This window comes from Podarcis muralis, chromosome 7 (assembly GCF_964188315.1).
Source record: "Podarcis muralis chromosome 7, rPodMur119.hap1.1, whole genome shotgun sequence".
Lineage (NCBI taxonomy): Eukaryota > Metazoa > Chordata > Lepidosauria > Squamata > Lacertidae > Podarcis > Podarcis muralis.
The window spans coordinates 20,432,984-20,454,700 of NC_135661.1; the positions used below are offsets into that span (position 1 = coordinate 20,432,984).

At 47.7% G+C, this 21,717-nt stretch overlaps 1 protein-coding gene across 4 annotated transcripts in view; it reads left to right on the forward strand.

The window, feature by feature from the left end:
• Positions 1–11,754: 11,754 nt before the first annotated feature.
• DVL1 (dishevelled segment polarity protein 1) overlaps positions 11,755–21,717 on the forward strand; it is a 110,046-nt gene continuing 100,083 nt past the window's right edge. For 3 of the 4 annotated variants that reach the window (XM_077931352.1, XM_028740848.2, XM_028740853.2), the window contains exon 1: positions 11,755–12,708. In XM_077931352.1, the coding sequence (XP_077787478.1) occupies positions 12,539–12,708 (170 nt within the window). In that variant the 5' untranslated portion in view covers positions 11,755–12,538. The remainder of the gene's footprint in view (positions 12,709–21,717) is intronic. The other variant, XM_028740851.2, reaches the window with a different exon arrangement.

The following is a 21,717-nucleotide window of genomic DNA, read 5'->3' on the forward strand; positions in this document are numbered from 1 at the left end:
TGATAACCTTCCCCCACAAAAAAATATATTGTGTTTCTTATACACTGAACGAATGGAGTAGAATAATGTAATGACACTGTAATAAATTCTGTAAGTTACATAAATTGTGTAATTTTGCCACAGCAGACAGTGAAACAAATAATGTAGTTTTTGGTGGAAGGTGAATTGCAGCAGAGCAGAAACAGTGCTGCCTGCAAAGAGTACAGGGCAAAAGATGTCTTCATACATCCCTACTCAGAGTAGACCCATAGATAAATTATGACTTAGGTCCATTAATTTCAATGAGTCTGCTCTGAGCATGACTAACTTGGATACAGTCCATTGAGTCCAATGAAGCTTATTCCTTTTCTTTTGTACACACTTATCTAGGAGTAAGTCCCATTGGATCTCAATAGGACGAGGGTATAGAATTGCACTGTTTAAAACTTCCTCTTTCTTATTCTATAAAACGATAATTTTTTTCCCTTTTCATAATTATTTTGTTGCATTTGTATATATCTTCTGAGAATTTTTTTTAAATGATCTTTTTCTCAAATGAGCTAAAAACGTAGGAGCTTGGATTACTGTTAGACACAGAAGAGATTTTGCAGTTTTTCTTCTTGCACCAACATTTAAATGATTATTATTTTTTTAAGATGGCTATCGACTTAAGCCTGCTTTTGCGGTTGCTGAAACATGCTGCCTTCCATGTTACACAGAACTCTTCCATCAGACATTTGGGTCAACAGATCTGAATTGGCCCACCTTTAGCTCTCCTAAGGAACATAGTGAACTGAATCAGACCAATAGTCCACCTAGCTCAGTATTGTCAACCTTGACTGGCAGTGGCTCTCAATACAAGGTTCTCTCCCAAGCCTACCTGCAGATCCTGGGGATTGAACCTGGGACCTTCTGCATGCAAAGGAGATGTTCCACCACTGAGATACAGCCCTTCCCTTTGGCGTTTCCACACCGCCTTTAAATTTCCTGCAGCCTTACTTGAGGGGGTGTGGGTGTCTTGAGGCATCAAGCTTTGCATGAGAATATAAGGTGTGGGTTAAGTAGAGGACCCCGCAAGATCTTCTTTCCAGTCTTCAAAACTCTTTCTAGTCCTGCAGATCCTGATACCTGATACCTCATTCCGTGGTTAGAATTGCAGAATTGGAGGGGGCCTTGTGACCCGTCTAGTCTCTCTCTCTCTCTCTCTCTCTCTCTCTCTCTCTCTCTCTCTCACACACACACACACACACACACACACACACACACACACACCCCCACACCCCCACCCCACATTCAGTGCAGGAAAAAACAACCTCTGTTTGAACAACTCCAGTGAGAGAAACTGGAGGTAACTGGTTTACACTGTCAAACTGCTCTTCCTATTAAACAGTGTTTCGCCGAATGTTCCTCCGAAATCTGCCCTCCTGTAACCATATGATCTGGTTCTCTGCCCAAGTCCTGCCTTCTTCCATGTGACAGCCTTCGGGACTTTAAAGAGTGCTGTTGTGTCCTGCATCAGTCTTCCGGGGTCTGCCCAGTCTCTCACTGTTTCCCAGTGGGATGTAACCACAGACTGGCAAATGTAGGTTGTACAGTTACACTTGATTAGGAGTTATTGTGGTGTAACAGACTTTTCCCAATGAGGCAAGTGTGTGGTAATACTGGTTTTTGACGAAACATCATAAAGCCTCCCAGTAAACAAACCAGAACTAATGCTTACTAAATAGAGAACACTGTCTAATCTCTCTGAAACAAATCAGGATGAATGCTCCATAAACAGGCCCCTATTCTCTAGGCTAAAAAGGTAAAGGTACCCCTGCCCGTACGGGCCAGTCGTGACCGACTCTGGGGTTGTGCGCCCATCTCGCTTAAGAGGCCGGGAGCCAGCGCTGTCCGAGGACACTTCCGGGTCACGTGGCCAGCGTGACGAAGCTGCTCTGGCGAGCCAGAGCCGCACACGGAAACGCCGTTTACCATCCCGCTATAAAGCGGTACCTATTTATCTACTTGCACTTAGGGGTGCTTTCGAACTGCTAGGTGGGCAGGAGCAGGGACCGAAGGACGGGAGCTCACCCCGCCGTGGGGATTCGAACCGCCGACCATACGATCGGCAAGTCCTAGGCACTGAGGTTTTACCCACAGCGCCACCCGCGTCCCCATTCTCTAGACTAAACATGCCCAATTCCACATCCTAAGTCAGTTCACATACACACCATGCATTTAAAGCCCTCTTCTACCACTTCAACTGTCATGGCTTCCCCCAAAGAATCCTGGAAGTCGTAGTTCATTAAAAGCACTGAGAGAAGATCTTTCCTAGAGCTACAATTCCTAGCAACCTCAACAAACCACAGTTCCCAGGCTTCCTTTGAGGGAAGACATGGCTACTAAAGTGTTTAAAAATGTATAGTGGAGATGTGACCTCGTTGATTATAGGGTGAGAGTTTTTTCAAGCTTTTACTTTCCAAGGCTGGTAGATAGCACAGTAAATAAGATGGCTGCTTGGGGTCCAGGGTTCTTCAGAAGAACTTGGCAATCATCTCTGTCTCTCTCGGAAGCCAAAACTGCCTTCTTGCCATGGACGGTGGCGGCATCTCATAAGATCCCTTTTATGTCAGTGAGTCAAAAATCAGATTGGTTTAAGCTGCCTGTTCCAAGCACAGCACACTGGCCAAGACTGAAATGGGGTCACTTATTCATCAAGCTCCTGCCACGTTTTAACTTGTCTTTCAGTTCACCCAGTGCTGCAAAGCTGCTTAGAGGGGAAAGGAAATGAAGGTGTCTATGAGATCTGGACCAAAGTCATCTTCACACATGGCATAACTTCCAGAACAGTGATTGCTGCCCCCAGATTTCTAGTTTTAGGGCAGTATTCTGTAAATAAGCCCATAGAAGTTTAAAATGTTACTAGCCTCCTATGAGTGTTCACATCATAGATTCAGAGAACTGTAGAGTTGGGAGGGACCACAAGAGCCATCTAGTCCAACCCCTTGCAAATGCAGGAATATTTTGCCCAACTTGGGGCTCAAATCCACAACCCTGAAATTAAGAGTCTTATGCTCTACCGACGGAGCTATCCCAGCTATCGCCAACCTGGTGTTGTTCAGTGGTTTTGAACTACAAATCCCATCAGCAGCTGGCACTGATGGGAATTGTAGTCTAAAAATATCTGGAGAGTGCCAAGGTTGGCAAAGGACAGCTTACATGTGGGGCATGGAAGCTGGGAAGCGTTTCCATGCCAATCATTGAGGAGGGAGTTTTTTTCCTCAGCAACTAGCCCAGAAACCAAGTGAGCTGGGGAGGAGGGGTAGAGTAATCTGCCTTCTCGCCTACATGGAATCCCCTGGTCGCCTGTCGTGATCAAGTTAATTGTTCAATACATGACTGTTTTAGGGGGAACCATTTCATGTAAACCTGTCTTTCAAGTAAACCCTGCCATGCTACAAAGGATTCTGGGTAGTTTCTCTTGAGCATGTGCTTCGCTGTTTGCTCTTTAAGAATCGCCCTTGGCCATAGTGTGAAAGTCACTTTTTATAGAAAGTGCTGAGGGCTTACCCGCTTGCTAAATATGTTGAGGCACACAACACTGGCAACTCACAGAGGCTGGGATCTCCTGCCTGCCCCAGATTTCACATGTGCTGGTGACTTTTCAGCAACAAGCCATTTTCTCTCCCATCCTCAGCTCCAGAACTGCAATATGGAAGATGAGGGTACTGACCTACCTACCTACCTACCTTACAGGGTTGTTGTAAGGATTGCAACATGGTGATATCATGCTGGAAATGCTTTCACACTGGGGGGAATCAATTCGTAATAAATAAATAATTCAAAAACCCACATTAGGGCAATGCCTTTATTTGGCCAACCAAAATGCCACAAGATTTCAGGTTCTCTGTAACTCTTCATTAGGCTAGTTCAGGTGAATTTTCATGGGGACTTGAAAAATAAATTGGCAGACTGATGTGGAAATGTGGACAGCTGAACTTAAAGCTGGAGAAATGAAAAACCCGAAGTGGCAGTTCACCCATCTCAAGCTGTAAGTCTTGCTTTGGACATCAAAGGGACTGACTCTTACGGCATCCCACAATTAATTGCACTGAGTAAAGCTGGCTTGTTGGGCATATTTCGCCCAGTAAATATTGAGATTTCTTGACATACACCCAAATTTATTTATTTTGCCCCTTTAAAACTATCGATACCACAAGCAAATATTCATTTCTTTTTTAAAAAATAAAAACCTGATTTGAAAAAGAAAACCCAGAGATTTTTTGCATCCCGTTCTACAGCTAGCTGACAGTGCGGAAGTGAGAAGCATCTGCTGCAGCCATTACAATGTTTCTGGGAAAAAACTGCATTTTCGTTTGGAAACCGTTTACATCCTGCTGTGTCCTTAAAAAAGGGTTATGTTAAATGTCGTTATAACTCAACTATTCGGAAGAACGCGTGTTCCAAAAAAGAAAAAGGAGGGGAGGAAATTCTTTGACACAGAAAAGGGGGGCTTAAAAAAAAACCCACCCAAAAAATTCATCTGGAACTCTGGAATCAATATTTGCTTCTGTGGCTTATAGCTGGTAAGAGTGCAGTCCTTTCCTCAGGATATATGACTGTTGCCTTGGCAACAGAGCTGGCAGCAGCAGCCTGCTTTGGGAGAAAATTCCAGGCCTTTGGGACGGAGATTTCTTGACCTTCAATACTGAAAGAAGGGGCAGCATTTTTGCTCTTGAACTTTTCAGAGCAAGTAACCCAAGTTTTGTTTCTGTGTAGGCTATTATGAAAAGAAATGGGGGTTGCATGGAAGCTGTTTTCAGTGAATAGAGCTTTTGTCAGGGCCTCTTGAGGCCTTGGCTAGATTTGAGGCAGAGGCCTAGTCTACTAAGGGAATTGGCTTCAGTGCCCTCTTCTGGCATAAATGGGAACAAGAGCACGCAACACCGGCTCCAGCTATTGGCTGGCAGTACGAAGCCTTCGGATTCGTCGGGCCTGGTATATAAGTACCACAAAGGTTGGCCTCTCACAGTGTAGTCAGGGCATCACAGCAGTGACCTTCTGCTGACTGGACTTTGAGCAACAGCCCCCAGGGACTATTTAGCGCTATTAGGGTGGGTGAAAGTAGGTTGGTTTGTTCACTAGCGGGCTATTTTTGTGGTTAGAGAAACGATGGGGAACTGAATTGAAGAAAGTGGGATGAGCAAATGACCAATGGGAAGACATGTCAATATTGCACAAGCGAATCTGACCGAATGCTCGATAAAGACCATAGTCTAACCTCTGCAATCTGGACAACTGCTTGATAAGGACCATAGTTTAACCCTGTGGTCCCCAATGTGGGACGCACGCCCCACAGGGGGGCAATTTGATTTTTAAGGGGGGCAATTCGAGAATGAGTTATTAACAGTTAATGGCCTTTTAGGCTTCCTCCACATGAATAGGAGTTCACTTTTTGAATAATAATAATTATATGTCACTGGGGGTGGGCATCAGGGTTTTAGAGATGCTTAGGTGGGGCATGGCCAAAAAAAGGTTAGGAACAACTGGTCTAACCTCTGCAATCTGGATGACTGCTTGATAAAGACCATAGTCTAACCTCTGCTTAAGCGAATCAGGATGAATGCTCATTGTTGGGAAACCTCCCCACAAACAAATCAAGACGATTGCTTGATAAAGACCGGACATAGTCTAACTTCTGCTTAAGCTCATCAGAATGAATGCTCAATAAACAGGTCAACTGAAACAGCCAGTACTTCCAGCTTGGCCCTGGTAACCACTAGAGACTTCTTCAATCAAGGAAGGGATGGGACCATGCAGCCTTGTCCCCTGCTATCAATGGGACAAAGCCTCTGGGTTGCTATAAATTCTAGGAGCCAGGCATAGCATCATTAGGAACCTGCTTTATGCCAGGTCAGACTATTTGCCCATCCAGCCCAGTTTTGTCTACTCTGACTGGCAGCCACTATCCTGGAGTCTTTCCCATTGCCTATGATCAGATCCTTTGAACTGGAGATTTGAGGGATAGGACCTGAGACCTCCTGCACATGCTGTAGTGCTGAATGAAGCTCTCCTTACGGTTCCAAGAGTGGTGTGGTCACCAGAGCAGTACTAAAGGTAAATATGGCAAGGTGTGGAATAAATGAAATGCACACACAAGTTTAGGGCTCAAAGAGTTGACTGGGCCCTATCCTTCCCATCAGATGAAACCAACTGATCTGTGCCCATAGACCAGGGTTGGTAAAACTTAGGTCTTCAGGCCATAGATAGTGAGTCCTTATCCTTACTGGCTTCGAAGTACAAGTCTTTTAGTGAACGTGATGGCTTGTAAAATCCGTTTTTGGATCCCCTTCTGTGTGTTTTGCCTCCTTTAATAAATTTTCAATTTAAAAAGTCAACTAAAAAAGGGTTAGGGTTAATCCAATGCTGGTCCTACTCAAAGTATACCTATTGAAATTAATAGACACAACTAAATTAAGCCCATCATTCTGAGTGAGTCCGCTGAGTGAGTAGAACTTAGTTGGACCCAGCTGTCAGATCCCACAAGTGTCATTAGGCTCCACTAGAGATGAAGGAGAAATTCAGTTCAGAATTCACCTAATTCACAATATGTGAACTGAAACACAGGCATCCTTTGAAATCCACACACCTCTGAATTTTGCAATGCCATTCTTGAGCCAAGTGATGTGTTCAAAAATGCATATGCTGGGGCAGGAATGCACATCTTGGTAACAATAACATACAGTGCATTATATTAGGGAAAACTGCTTTGCAGAAAATGTGTAAAGTAGGCAGAACTGCGTATAAAAATGTATATCAAGAGAAATTACCACAAAAATGCTGATGAAATTTTGTGAGGACTTTAAAAAATAATCATAAAATCAAAGTGATGTGGCAATGTAAGGACCAAACTTAAGACTAGAAAAAATGAGAAATGAAGAAGACAGATTAATTTATCCCTAAGCTCCACCCCTCTGTTAGGGCAGGCACACCTCCTTCACTTACAGGCTCCACCCCCTGCATAGTGTTTGAGCCCCAGGAGACTCCATTATATTTTGATTATCTGCATGTGCATTGTGAGGATTGATTATGTGGTGAGGGTGGTAGGGTGAAAATTGCAAATCAAAATTGTCCGTAATTTTGCCACGTTGGGAATTGAAGTGGATAATTAATTCATATGATTACGAGAGTCTAGGCGGGCAGGCTGATCTTTGCCGCAAACCAGCCCAGATCTTAGAGGCCTAATTTGCAAGACAGCTTAATTGGATGCAGCTTGTTTGGAGAGGGGGGAACCCGTGCAGGTGCAGAAATAAGTGGAAGTGCCACATTTATCCGATGTGAACATTTCGCATGCCCTTCCCCATTGCGCAGCTGTGGCTTGTCAGCAGGACGTGCTTATTTCCGGTGGATGATTAAAAATGTGTTAATTGCTGTATCTTTCTATCTGGATGAGAGCCTTCTGTGGGTGGGTGTCTTCTCACACTGCATTCACTAGGGACAGCGTCGGGCACAGTCACAGAAGGAAGCTCCTTCTTGGAGATTAAAAAGATGCTTTTGAGATCACATGCTAGGAATGCAAGGTGTTTCCAGACAACCAGTTTACTGAGCGTTCATCCAGATTTCTTTGCAAGGAGATTAGAAGACATTTCCAGGGCATCTCAACTTTCATTTCCTTCTTGGAAAAAGCCCAGTCTTTCGGGAAAGTGGGTTTGTTGCGCAGGATTTCTCTGTCGACTGTAATTCCACAACGCTGGCTAACGGGAGCGAGATCCTGTCAGCATCTAACAGCTTTGCTCAGAGGCCTACACTGGTTGCTGATTTGCTGCTGGGCCCCATTCAAGACAACTTGGGACCAGTTTACCTAGGAGATCACCTTGCTCCATATAGGTCTCCTCAACTGCTTTGATCTGCAGAACTGCCACTGTTGCAGGTGCCACATAATACTTGTTCTACATTTGTAAGAAATTGCTCTTTTAGCTTGATAGCACCCACACTCTACTGACATCAGGCAGGTGCCTTCACTGTACAATTTTTGGTGCCTGCTAAAACAGACTTGCTTAGGCAAGCCTATCCAGAGATGCTTTAATGTTTTAATCTGACTTTTAGCTAGTTGTTGATTATTTTTTTTAATGAATTAAATAGCTTTTAGTAGTAGTAGTAGTTGTTGTTGTTTTACTGGTAATCTTCCCCCCCCCTTTCTTACAAACCACTTTGAGGTTTTTTTTTTGTTTTGTTTGCACAATCAAGCGGTTTATCAATTTTGTGTGATTGTTTCCAGGCTGTTTGTATTTCCGTGTGGGATTCAAATACCCAGTGTCTTGCAAAGCTCATCTGTGCAACTGAGGGACAAATGGGAGCGAAATGAGTTGCTGGGGATACCTCCAGACTGCTGGTATTTTACAGAAGGAATTCAAGTGTATATAGGGAGATGCTCATTCGCTCAACAAATCCACTTTGAAAAAAAGAAACTAGCTTTTTGCAGTTAGGAAAGTAACGTGGAAAGGCATTAAAAAGTCTCAGATGGATTAATGAATAGCAGGAAGGTATATAAGTGCCCTGCAAACAATTCAGGACGAAGGCTTGATAAAGTCTGGATATAATTTTACCTTTGTGCAAGGAAATCAGGGTGAATGCTTAGTAATTTATAAATTATACTCCGTTTTTTACTTAGCTGGGCACAAGTTACGCGGCATATAAGGAAAGGGTTGTTTGAAATTAGGGGTTTCTTTTGAAAATAATTTGATTTGTTGGCTTTAAGGACATCTAAGAAGAGCCCTGCAGGATCAAGCCAATGGCCCATCTAACCCAGTATCCTGCTCTCACTGTGGCAGAGCAGATTTCTCTGGGAAGTGTGCAAGCAGAACGTGAGTGCAACAGCACCCTCCCCTCCTGCACTTTCCAGCAACTGGTGTTCAGAGGCATACGACTTCTGACTGGAGCTGGAACATAGGCATTGGGGCTAGCAGCCATTGATAGCCTTCAGCTCCACGAATCCCAAAGACTCCTGGCCTTCGCCTTGTAAATGACGTAGGAAACCAGAAGGTCTCCCTTTCATCGTGCAGGAGTCTGGCCATTTGGAACTCTCCAGTGTGATTCCCATGTGCTTGAGAAATGAGCTCTTTTTCGAGTTTGATGAAGCATAGCACACCAAGCTTAGACACATGGTACAAAATGAGCACATTAAAAAGGTCACCTTATCAGTACTACCTCCATTGTTCTCTGGGTCTAACCAAGCAGCTAATCTGTGGAAATACACTGACTTTTGGAAATAGCTATGATCCCACGGCCTTCTTAGGTTCTTTAAAGTACTGTAGTTCCTGACCTACTGCAGCCAGTAGATTCAGGCAGGATTTGCTGCAATGCCTTTGCTACACCCTAGTGGCCAACTGGTTTTTTACAAGCCCTCTGAACGGAGGGTTGTTGCATCACAGTATGCAGGCTGGGCTTAAATTTGCACCTCAGCCTGATTCCTGCACATCCCTTGACCTTGAATGACTGTTCCTGAGCATGTGCAGAGTGCATTTTGTAATATGAAACCTGGGGCTCCCTGCACGCAAGCAGGTTCTCTCTTCCACTGACCTCCTTCCCATCAACAACCCCATCAGCGTAACAGATTTGGGGGCTTTGACACCAGGCTAAGAAGGGAGGGCAGGTGTGCGTGTGTTGAAGTTGCCCACCCAGTGATTCAAAATATCAGAAATGGCTGCTGAGCAGCAACCCTTTGTCACTTGACATTTTCTCTCTGGGAATGGCCTTTTCCATCCTGTGCAGCAACCGCACACAATATATTTTTCATCTTGACTTCTTTTCCACCCTCAAAGAGATAAATCACTTCTATGTTGTTTTTGGAGGGGTGGGGCATCGGGTTCCATAGAAGATACAGATTGTATGGGATGTTATTTCTTCTGTATTTAAGACAACTCCTTTCCATGACCTCTTTTGAGGAGTGTACTGGACTCACTTTCCTTGGCATGGGAATGGGCCCCAGGCCAAGTTCCCTTAATCTCTTGCCCTTCAGCTCATACCTCTGGCAAGCAGGCACTTTTAAGGTTACCTGGAGAGGAGAAGGACAGCCCCAATGAGCTTAACAGGCATGGCTGGCTGGCTGAAACAGGGACATGCAACACAACTAAATTTTGTTACACATCCCCACTTGCCCATTACAGTGGTACCTCGGGTTACATACGCTTCAGGTTACATACGCTTCAGGTTACAGACTCCCCTAACCCAGAAATAGTACCTCAGGTTAAGAACTTTGCTTCAGGATGAGAACAGAAATCATGCTCCGGCGGTGCGGCAACAGCAGGAGGCCCCATTAGCTAAAGTGGTGCTTCAGGTTAAGAACAGTTTCAGGTTAAGAACGGACCTCCGGAACAAATAACGTACTTAACCCAAGGTACCACTGTATATTATACCTGTATATAATATGATGCTTATACAGTATATAAAAGCATTTATAACCCACGCTTTAAGTGGAAAAGGTCCCAGACTGGCCTACACATCAATTAAAAATAACAACCTCACAGCCCCTGGTTTCAGGCTCACAATCTACAAATATGTGACACATATTTGGGGAAAAGCTCAACCTGCTCTCCCATTCCAACCTCTTTCAGCAGTCTTTACATCATTAAAATTTCCACGTGTTTTACAAAAACTAAAACTGTAAAAACAAACGAGCCGGCGTAGACTATAAAAGCAGCAGCAATGACAATAGGTAATAAGACAACATCTATAGGACAGTATTCTTATTTATTATATTTATATGTTGCGTACTCCAAAAATCATGTCAAAGCGACTTACCATTTAATAGCACACACCAAAAATATATATTATAACAAAAAATACGCATCCATTGTAACTGCACCTTTTCAATATGAATTGTTCCAGAATGCTTGGGTGATCAAGTAGGTTTCCCTGCTAGCCTTTCTCCTACTTTCTTACTTCATTTTTTTGGGTGTGTGAGAAGAGGCTCAGATGCAAAAGAAAGTGAGATACATCTATTTCAGGGATAAGGACTCCTTCAGGTTTGTCTGGCCTGCAGGACTCTCCCCACACCACACCCCTTTGCCCTGACCACACCCCTCAACCTTTGGCCACACCCCTCTCCCTATGCCACACCCCTCCCGTTCCTCTTTTGCAATCGCCTGCCTTGGGGTTAGGCTGTGTCCTCGAACTCTGATAACGCTTTTTGTTTGTTTTGCTTGCGTGGATGGTGGCTAGAGAGGGGTGTGCCAGTATGTAGAGAAACGAGCTTGCTGTTCAAAGCATATACGTAAAGAGCACCCGCTGCTCCGCCCGCTTTGGCTTCCAGCCCCGCCCACAGCTGGCATGTGGCCCCTGGTAGGTTGCCTGGAAGGGAATGTGGCCCGGATCTCTTACCTACCTGCTAAAAAAAATATTAAAAAAATCAAATAAGAACCGCAGCCACCGGGCGACCTTAAGGCTGCTTGTAGAAACTCGCACCCCCCAATTGAGGGAAGCAGGAAGAGGTGGGCTAGTCACATGACGCCCCCCCCACCCTGCAAATCTGCTCTGTGTGACTGCAGGCAGGAGGACTGATCGCGGAGGTTTCCGCTCGGTGCTTCATACAACACCCTCAAACGCGTGTCTGGGCGACGGGAGCGTTTTGTGGCAGGCGGCCCTCCTCCTGGATCTGACCCACGCGCGGCGCAATTGTCCCAGCTTGCTGCAGCTGCTCCTGCGCGCCTTTGGAACACGGGCGCGCCTTTTGCCCGCGGACGGGGGCGCGCGCGCGGTTGCAACAACAAAAAACCCGAAACCCCGAGCCGTGGCCCTTTAAGCTGCGTGTGTGGGGAGGAGACTGCCGAGAAGAGGAGAGGACTTTGGGTATAGAGAGAGGGCATTTGTGTGCGCGTGCCGAGGAGAGACCTCTGGTTTGCAGTTTGGGGAAGGATCTCCCTTCCTCTTTACCTCTCCGCCAGCAAGCACGCCTGCAAGCCCGCCTTTGCAAGCCAAAGAGGCTCTTTAGATCTCTAGGTCGATCTCACCGTTGCAACATTTTCTTCTTATTAAGTGTCATTGCAATAAACCAGGATTTTGTGTGTGTGAGAGAGAGAGATCGGATACCGGGGCGTTGGGGAAGGCAAGGCTTACGCACCTCCTTTGTGGGTCTCCGGATTTTGGAAGCAGGTTTGCAAGGCAAGGCGGGGAGAGGAGGTCGGTTTTGATGCTGTAAGCATCCAGCCCCCAACGTTGGGGATAATGCATTCTGGCGAGCCCACCTCCAGGTGCCTGTCTCCGTCTGTGCCGCTAAGGGGCGGTGTGGGGCGTGACAACCCTTCTGCGTATGGCTCGCTACGGTAGCATTCCGCAGACACTGACATTTCCCTTCCTGTTTGGAAGCAAGCCTTGCATTGTAAAACGAAGGATCTGAGGGACTGGCACCTTGAACTTGGCTCTTGATTCCCCCCTCCCTCACCCACCCACCCCCTTTTCTCTCCCCCCCTTTCTCTCTCTCTCTCTTTCCTCCCCTCCTTGGCAGATCTCCTCACACCCCCAACCTTCCCCTGTCCCCCCCCTCCCCTTCCAACCTCCCCCAACACCCCTTCCTTCGTCCATGGCGGAGACAAAAATAATCTATCACATTGACGAAGAGGAGACCCCTTATCTGGTGAAATTGCCCGTCTCCCCGGAAAAAGTCACTTTGGCAGATTTTAAAAATGTCCTCAGCAACCGGCCGGTGCATAACTACAAATTTTTCTTCAAATCTATGGATCAGGATTTTGGGTAAGTTGGCATTCTGTTTTTATTTGGCGTTAAAAAAAAATTAAAAGGGGGAGGGGGGAGGGAAAGGACGTTTGGAAACCCAGATCTGCCTTGCCACGTTCCTGTGTGTTTGCATGATTGCCTGAACGCGGCGTGACTTGTGCCTTTCTTAAAATGTGGCGAGCTTTCAAATCTGCTGGGGTTTGTGAAACAGCCCCCATTCGCCCCTATCACCAGGTTTACGCAAATCTACCCTGAATCCACACCAGAGGCTTCCTTCTGCCGTTATACATGTCAACCTTTGTGGGGTCGGGGGGGGGGGGGAGAAGGATGGTGTTTGGAAATGACATACATTAATATCACGGTTGTAAAAAAGGAGGGGGTGACATATTCCACCCTCCCCTTTGGGTGTCAAAGGAAAACTGGATCTGAAATTGTGGATTTCTTCCTTTCTGGTGGCTTTGATCAGATAAAGGGGACTCGCAGGGAAAGGGAAAGGCTCCCGATTTTACGTGGTGTACAATTCTGGAAGCGGTGGGCAGTGCTAGGTTGGTGAAGGTTTAAAGCCTGGAGGGGGATGACTGTGGGGCGTCCGGATTTCCCGAAACGTGGGTCTCTGGGGAGAATCGGTGGGTCCGCGATGATCATGGCTAAAAGTCCTGGGAGCAAAAAAAAAAGGGGTTGCCTCCAACTCGGACCCTCCTCGGAGTAGACCTATTGAAATGAATGGGCCTAAAGTTGGCCATGTGCCGATCAGTTCCCATGGGTCTGCCCCTAAGCAGGGGCAGCACTGGATCCAACCCAAAAGGTGTGAGGGGCCTCCTTGCCCTACCTGCTCATAAAGGTGTTGCTTTCTGAAATCTGGGTTGCCAGTAGGGGTTTGTGTTTGGCCTTAGACTTCTGGGGTCAGCTGTTTTTTAAGAAGATGCTAAGCCCCTCCACTGGGCATTTCCTGCTTACAAAGAGTGATTCAGGGAGGCTGTGGGTGTCCCCTCTCCCAGATCTTTTGGAGTGGAAGGGGTGTGTGAATTTCTGTAGGTGCCGTTGGTGGGTGGGTCCTTTTTTCTTCCTTTTTTACTATTTCTGCCTTGGCAGTGCCCCAGAGATGAACAAATTGTAACCCAGGGAACGGCCATGGCTACTGCTTTGGCCTCAGAAGGTCCCTGGTTCAAATCCCAGTGGCACCCCCAGATAGAACTGGGAGAGGCTTCCTGCCTGAAACTCTGGGGAGCTGCTGCCAGTCAGTGTAGACAATACTGAGCAAGATGGACTAAAGGTCTGACTCAGTTGCAAGACAGCTTCCTATGTTTTGGTGTGGGGGCATATCCCTTAAATTTCGCTTGCCAAGGAGAACTGGGAATGCCTATTCAATTCATTTTGGCTCTCTTGAGAGGTGGGGAGACTTCCATCGGGAAGCACTGGAGTGTCTTTCTATTATTATTTTTTGCTCCCCCCCCCCTCCTGTTCATCCTCTCCCACTTGGGCAGCTGCAAGGCCTGGAATATGACGGTGGTCCTCCTTTAATGTCTGGGGGTCTCTTTGAAGTGGGCCTGATTGCCCTCTTTTGGGGTGGGGTAGGAGCAGGATAGGGGACGTGGGTGGCGCTGTGGGTTAAAGCCTCAGCGCCTAGGACTTGCCGATCGAAAGGTCGGCGGTTCGAATCCCCGCAGCGGGGTGCGCTCCCGTTGCTCGGTCCCAGTGCCTGCCAACCTAGCAGTTCGAAAGCGCCCCCGGGTGCAAGTAGATAAATAGGGACTGCTTTCTAGCGGGAAGGTAAACGGCATTTCCGTGTGTGGCTCTGGCTTGCCAGAGCAGCAATGTCACGCTGGCCACGTGACCTGGAAGTGTCTGCGGACAGCGCTGACCCCCGGCCTCTAAAGTGAGATGGGCGCACAACCCTAGAGTCTGGCAAGACTGGCCCGTATGGGCAGGGGTACCTTTACCTTTACCTAGGAGCAGGATATAGAATCATAGAATTGTAGAGTCGAAAGGGACTCTGAGAGTCATCTAGTCCAACCCGCTGCAATGTAGGGATCTCTACTAAAGCATACCTTTAGAATCACAGAAGTAGTTTGCATTAGACCAATCCGTAAAAATGGAGACATTTCCAGGTGTGCTGGTGGTTGGGACTTCCTTATTGTTTCATTACTGACTGGTGTCAGGAGATGGAACAGAAGAGGGATGAAGAGTGTGCACAATTTGGGGGACCCGATAACCACTGGAATTGGTAATACAACAACAACAGGAGGTTTGTTCCTCAGATAGGTAGAAGGAGGGACCATACTGCTTATGGTTTTTGAGAGGAGGGGGCGTATCGTCTTGTCTTGGGCCGAATTGATCACCCCACCCCCACCAGCAGTAGTGGACAAATGTATATAAATGTTAGCTGGTGAGAGCATGGCAGTCTGTGTTCCCCTGTCCAACGAAGGGGGTTAAAACAAGGGGTATTGTGGGTGCTGTGCCTTTTTGTGCCCCCACAATGCTTTGCTCTGGGTGGTGGGTTCCAAAATCTCCCTGCAGGAGGTTGAAGAGCTCTTTGCTTGTCTCTGGGCTGTGGAGAAAGTGGCCGAGGTATGTCCAGAGGGCCAAGGGCTCTGCCAATGCCTCCGTTGTTGTTTGTGCACCGGGAAGGGAATTAAAGAGCCCTTTGTGCTGTGTCTCAGCTTGGGAGAAATCGGGTGAGGTGCATAATAGTTCATGTGCGCGAGGTGTTGATCTTTGGAAACATCTGTCTCTTTCGCTTACTTATCTGTAGTCTAGGGACACCTGCTCTGGGTGGTTCTAAAATTGCACACTTTCTAGAAAAAGAGGCCTTTCCCCAGTGGCGTAGCGTGGGTTGTCAGCACCCGGGGCAAGGCAAGTAATTTGCGCCCCCTAACCCGTGGATTTGCGTCCCCTAACCTGTGGATTTGCCCTAACCCCAGATGTTGCGCCCGGTGCGGCCGGCCCCCCCTGCACCCCCCACGCTACGCCACTGCCTTTCCCTCTTTGAGGTGGGCAACTTGCATGTCTGAACGTTTCTGTATACATTTTTTTTAAAAGCCCCGCTCATAGGAAACTAGGCTAGGAAGGTTCTCCCTGATATGCTGGTCTTCTTGGGGCAGGGAATAATAATTGTTGTTGTTGTTGTTGTTGTTATTATTATTATTATTATTACTACTACTTTGCATCCAGGTGACTTCAGTCATGTGCAACCATGCCATCAATCTGGTCAGACTCTGTTGCCTGCACCGACCGGCAACAGCTCTCCGGGGCTTCGGACAGGGGTTATGCCCAGTGTTACCCAGAAATGCCGGGATTTGCATGCGAAGCAAGTGCTAAAACCACTGAGACAAGCCTTTTTCCTTAAGACATGAGAACATAGGAAGCTTCCTTATATTGAGTTAGGCTATTGGTCCATCTAGCTTGGTGTTGTCTACACTGACTAGCAGTGGCTCCCCAGGGTGTAATGTGGGGGTCCCTATCAGCCTTAATTGGAGATGACATTGAAACTTGATCCTTGCATCTTTTGCATGTAGTGCCGATGCTCTGCCACGGAACTATGGCCCTTCCCTGCATTTAGGGACTAGATAAACCTTTGAGCTGACACAGCGAGTCTCTCCTTATGTTTCTACGGCGCAGACCTTTTTTAAAGAATAAAAATAGTAAGAAGCCCACCTTAAGGCCTCATGATGGCCCACACTCCCCCCCCCCCCCCAGTCTCTCCACCTCCAAGATCTGTATTGTCTGGTTTGGCACACAACCACTTGTTGGCATTTAGATAATTAAAAAAGGAAGGGAAAAAACCACAGGCCTCATCATCTCCAGCTCTTTGGATGGCAACCATGAATCAGCATTTGAAATCTAATAATCTCTTGGTAACAAGCCTCCCCTCCCCTCCGTGTCGGACGGCTCGTACCTGTATCTATTTCCGGCACTGCGATCTTGGTGTTGTGTGTCGCCTGCAAAAAGGTCAGACGGAGCGGAGGGAAGCGGAATGATGCAAGAGAGCCCCGTGGAAAACAGATTTGTTTTATTCTGAGTGTTTTCCTGGACAGAGCCCTCTCAAGGCAGGGCACGGCGACATAAACCCCAAAGCTGGAACAATTTAATGTTAGACTGCATACACACACACACTATATTTTTAAAGTGCATTTACCCCCCCCCCCCCAATCAATAATTCTGGGAATTGTAGTTTGTTAAGGGTGCTGGGAATTGTAGCTCCATGAGAGGTAAGCTACGGTTTCCAGGTTTTTTTTGGGGGGGGGGGCTGTTTTACATTCATGGTGTGTATGTGACTTTTGTTTTTTTAAAAAATCATTTTAAAGATTTTTAAGATCCATACGAATGTAAGACAAGCCTGCTGGATCAGGCCAAGAGCTCACTTACCCCAGCATTCTGTTCTCTCAGTGGCTAACCAGATGCCTGTGGTAAACCCATCAGCAAAATTCAAAGGATAAGCAACAGCATTAAAAAATATAAATGAGCCAGCATAAAATAATGACCATGAACCACAGCATTAAAACAGTAGCATATTCAATATAATCACTTCAGTTAACATTCAGAACCCTCAAGTAGTTGCTGGAGCTCAGCTCCCCTCACCGTCTGTGACCATTGGCCATGCTGGCTGAGGGTGTGTGTGTGTGTGTGTGTGTGTGTGTGTGTGTGTGGAGTCCAGCAACACCCCACGGGTCAGAGGTCCCCCAACCACTGCAGAAGCCAAGATATTCAGAGCCTTTTTGTATACTGAAGGGGCCAGCTGTGCATCCCTTGGGAGGGAGTTCCACACAGTAGGGGCCACCACTGAGAAGGCCCTGACCCTAGAAGTGATGCCACCAGGCCAAGACTTTGGGGGCAGAGGTCCAGGTGCCCCCCTCAGCAGAACAGGCAGGAGGGGCCTCAAAAGCAACACAGGTTGAAGTAAGTGAAGTAATTCAGTTTACACCTGAAGAGCAAAGTGTGTGTTGCTAGGTGTTTCCAGGCTAGCTATCAAGTGGAAGGCAGGCTTCCACATTTATTTATTTTTTGCTTGCCGTGGTAAGTGCGAGTTTTGCTTTCCTCCTAACCTTGGAGCTGTGAATCATTTCAGCAGTTGTGGAGGGGAGAGGAAGACTTGGATGCACAGTGGCCAAACCAGTTAAGCCCCCTTGTCCACTTCCTTCAGTCTTCAAATTCCTCGCCCCATTTATCTATTTGATTTTATTTATTTATTTCATTCGTTTCCCCCAAGGAGCTCAAGCTCACATACATGGACCTTTTTCTCAATTTTTATCCTTACAATAACCTTGTAAGATAGGCCAGGCTGAGATACAGCAACAGGCCCACGGACACTCACTGGCCGAGTGGGGGATTTGCACCCTGGTCTCCTAGGTTCTAGTCCCGCCCTCTAACCACTGCACCACACTGCCTTTCCCATGCGGAACTGTTGCAACCCAGCAGCATCCGGGAGTGTTAGATCCTCACACACAGCAGCTGCTTATCTTAATTTCTCCTTCCCTCTGGCAATTAAAGTTCCTTAACCCTGCTGACATCCAGCACCCTGGGGGATAGTGATGGTGTTAACCTGCATCAAGGAGACGGTTGCCTTGTTGATTGCCTTGCTTCTGTGCATCAGCTGGATCGCCCTGCTGTCATTATGAGTTCCTGCTCTTTGCTTGGGGTTAGGGACATGGCAAGCTGTCTTATGCCAAGTCATTTATCTGACTCAGCATCGCCTACACTGAACGGCAGTGGCTCTCCAGGGCTTCAGGCAGGCAATCTTCTCCAGTCCTCTCCTGCCTGAACAGCCATTGCCTGTCGGTGTTCACAATATTGAGCTCAGTGGTCCTATGTCTTACAGGAAGGGCCATGGCTAGGTGGTAGAGCATCTGCTTGCACAGAGAAGGTCCCAGGTTCAGGCTCCAGTATCCCCAGATAGGGGTGGGAACGGTCCCTAGCCTTAAGCCCTAGGCAGCTCCTGCCGTCCGTGCAGACAATACTGAGATAGATAGACCAGTGGTCTGATTAAGCAGAAGATCTGCCTGTGGTTGTTTCTATGACTGACAGCGAATCTCGGGCACCCCCTGCTTCCTGATCCTTTTAAGTGGAGATGCTGAGGATTGAACCTGGGACCTTCTGCATGCAAAACCAGGGCTCTACTGCTGAGCCACATCCCCTCTTCAGAGCCCCCAGTCTCCTCTGGCAGGGCTTGCCTAGGAGTTGAATCCTAGGATTTGAATCTCCCTGCTGTGAGGCTCTTGCCTCCTAGACCATGGGTAGACAACCTAAGGCCCGGGGGCCAGATGCGGCCCAATCGCCTTCTCAATCTGGTCCCCGGATGGTCCGGGAATCAGCATGTTTTTACATGAGTAGAATGTGTCCTTTTATTTAAAATGCATCTCTGGGTTATTTGTCGGGACGTGGGTGCTGGTGGCGCTGTGGGTAAAAGCCTCAGCGCCTAGGGCTTGCCGATCGAAAGGTCGGCGGTTCGAATCCCCGCGGCGGGGTGCGCTCCCGTTGCTCGGTCCCAGCGCCTGCCAACCTAGCAGTTCGAAAGCACCCCCAGGTGCAAGTAGATAAATAGGGACCGCTTACTGGCGGGAAGGTAAACGGCGTTTCCGTGTGCTGCGCTGGCTCGCCAGATGCAGCTTTGTCACGCTGGCCACGTGACCTGGAAGTGTCTCCGGACAGCGCTGGCCCCCGGCCTCTTGAGTGAGATGGGCGCACAACCCCAGAGTCTGTCAAGACTGGCCCGTACGGGCAGGGGTACCTTTACCTTTTACCTGGGTTATTTGTGGAGCCTGCCTGGTGTTTTTACATGAGTAGAATGTGTCCTTTTATTTAAAATGCATCTCTGGGTTATTTGTGGGGCATAGGAATTCGTTCATTCCCCCCCCCCCCCAAAAAAAAAATATAGTCCGGCCCACCACATGGTCTGAGGGACGGAGGACCGGCCCACGGCTGAAAAATGTTGCTGACCCTTGTCCTAGACCTAGACCAACAAGCCCCATGCCTTGTCTGGCGTGAAACCCCACCACCTTGGGAGAGCGGTTTTGAAATTCACAGTCCAGACCCAAAGGTTGTTTTCTAAACTGCTTGCAGGGACGGCCGTGGTGTTTTTGATTGCAGTTGTTTGGAAGGCTAGCAAAAGCCAGGATCTTGTGAAGGCTGTTAGATGGGAGCTTGTATCTTATTTGATGTGGTAGCGGTACAGATTTCAGGAGTCGCTCCCTTTCTCTCTCTCTCTCTCTCTCTCTCTCTCTCTCTCTCTCTCTCACACACACACACACACACACACACACACACATATACACACGCCTTATCTGAAAGCAGAAGCCTGGAAAGACAGACACCCTTAAATTTCTAATTAACGGCCGGATTATAGACCGTTGTTACAACTGACTTGGGAGCCACTGTAAAAAATTGGATTTACAGCTGGAACAGCCGTAGGCAGCTCTAGGTTGCTGATGACCTCCAGCTGCCTGGAGTCAGGCAAAGAGAGGCTGAACGTGCAAAGTGTCATTATCTTCCTGTACCAGAGTCTCCCTGATGGAATCTCAGGGGCCGTCTCCAGTGCTAGCCCTGCTCAGGGTAGGCCCATTGAAGTTAGTGGGCATGACCGACCTGGGCTCATCAATTTCAATGGGTCTGTTCCAAACAGGACTTAGCTGGATACAACCTGATTTATAATCGGAAGAGCCTTCCAGATCTGAGCCAAGCTCCATTTAGGCCAGCGTCCAAGAGAGGCCAAGGGATGCGGGTGGCGCTGTGAGTTAAACCACAGAGCCTAGGACTTGCTGATCAGAAGGTCAGCGGTTCGAATCCCCTCGACAGGGTGAGCTCCCGTTGCTCGGTCCCTGCTCCTGCCAACCTAGCAGTTCGAAAGTACGTCAAAGTGCAAGTAGATAAATAGGTACCACTCTGGCGGGAAGGTAAACGGCATTTCCGTGTGCTGCTCTGGTTCACCAGAAGCGGCTTAGTCATGCTGACCACATGACCTGGAAGCTGTACACCGGCTCCCTTGGCCAATAAAGTGAGATGAGCACCGCAACCCCAGAGTCGGCCACAACTGGACCTAATAGTCAGGGGTCCCTTTACCTTTACCAAGAGGGGCCAGCCAGTTGTTTCTAGGTAGACTACAAGGCAAAGCAGAACCATCATGGCTAGTAACCATCAAAAATAGCCTTATCCTCCAGGATTGTCCAGCAGATCCTCTTGCCTATGTAGTTCAGCAGTCCCAGGTTCATTCCCTGGCATCTCCGGGTAGGACTGGAGAGCTGCTGCCAATCAGTGTAGATAGCACTGAGCTGGGTGGACCAATTATCTGACTCGGCATAAGACATTCTAAAAAGCGCCAACCAGCAATTCAAATAAGAATAATATTGGCATCTGTTTGTCTCAAGAGACAACGGAGTGCGTCTCTGGGGGTGAAGCCAAACCACTGCACCAAAGTGACCTCCCCTGGGCGCAAGCCTGGGTGGTGTGTATGGAGGTCCTGGGCTGCCCAAATGACAGGACCCCCTCTCGGCCTCACTGATGTGGTCCAAAGAAAAGCAGAGCAAGACGTTTGGCACCGCTTTGGCTGCCGGAGTTACCGGAAGGAGGCCTACAAGGCGCCACCCAACCATCTTAGGGACTCCACTCCAGATTTGTGTAGGGGTTACTTTTTAGCCTTTTCTTCTCCCAAAGATGTCCCACAAGGCAGCGGAGCTTTAGGGCCAGAGTTTTCCTTCTCTTAGATGGAAATAAGAATAACATAGTAAGTTATCATAACATAAACTTGATTTCTGCCATATGTAGGATGGGAAAGATGCTGACACTGCAGGAGGTGCTAGAATCCTTTTGCCATGCCTCCTAATTTCTCTCCCCTCCTTCTCTCTCCACATCCTTTCGCTCATAATTACGACAGCACTCCTAGTTTAGCTTTCTCCGACAGGAAAAAACCTAACCCCCCGCCCCCCGGATATCGTCACTGGAAGCAGTACAAACCTGCGCCAACTTCATAGGAGCGAGAAGTTGTTCGCAAGGGTGACTGTGGAATTTGGGCCTTGGCATCCCTCTTGAGGCACTTCT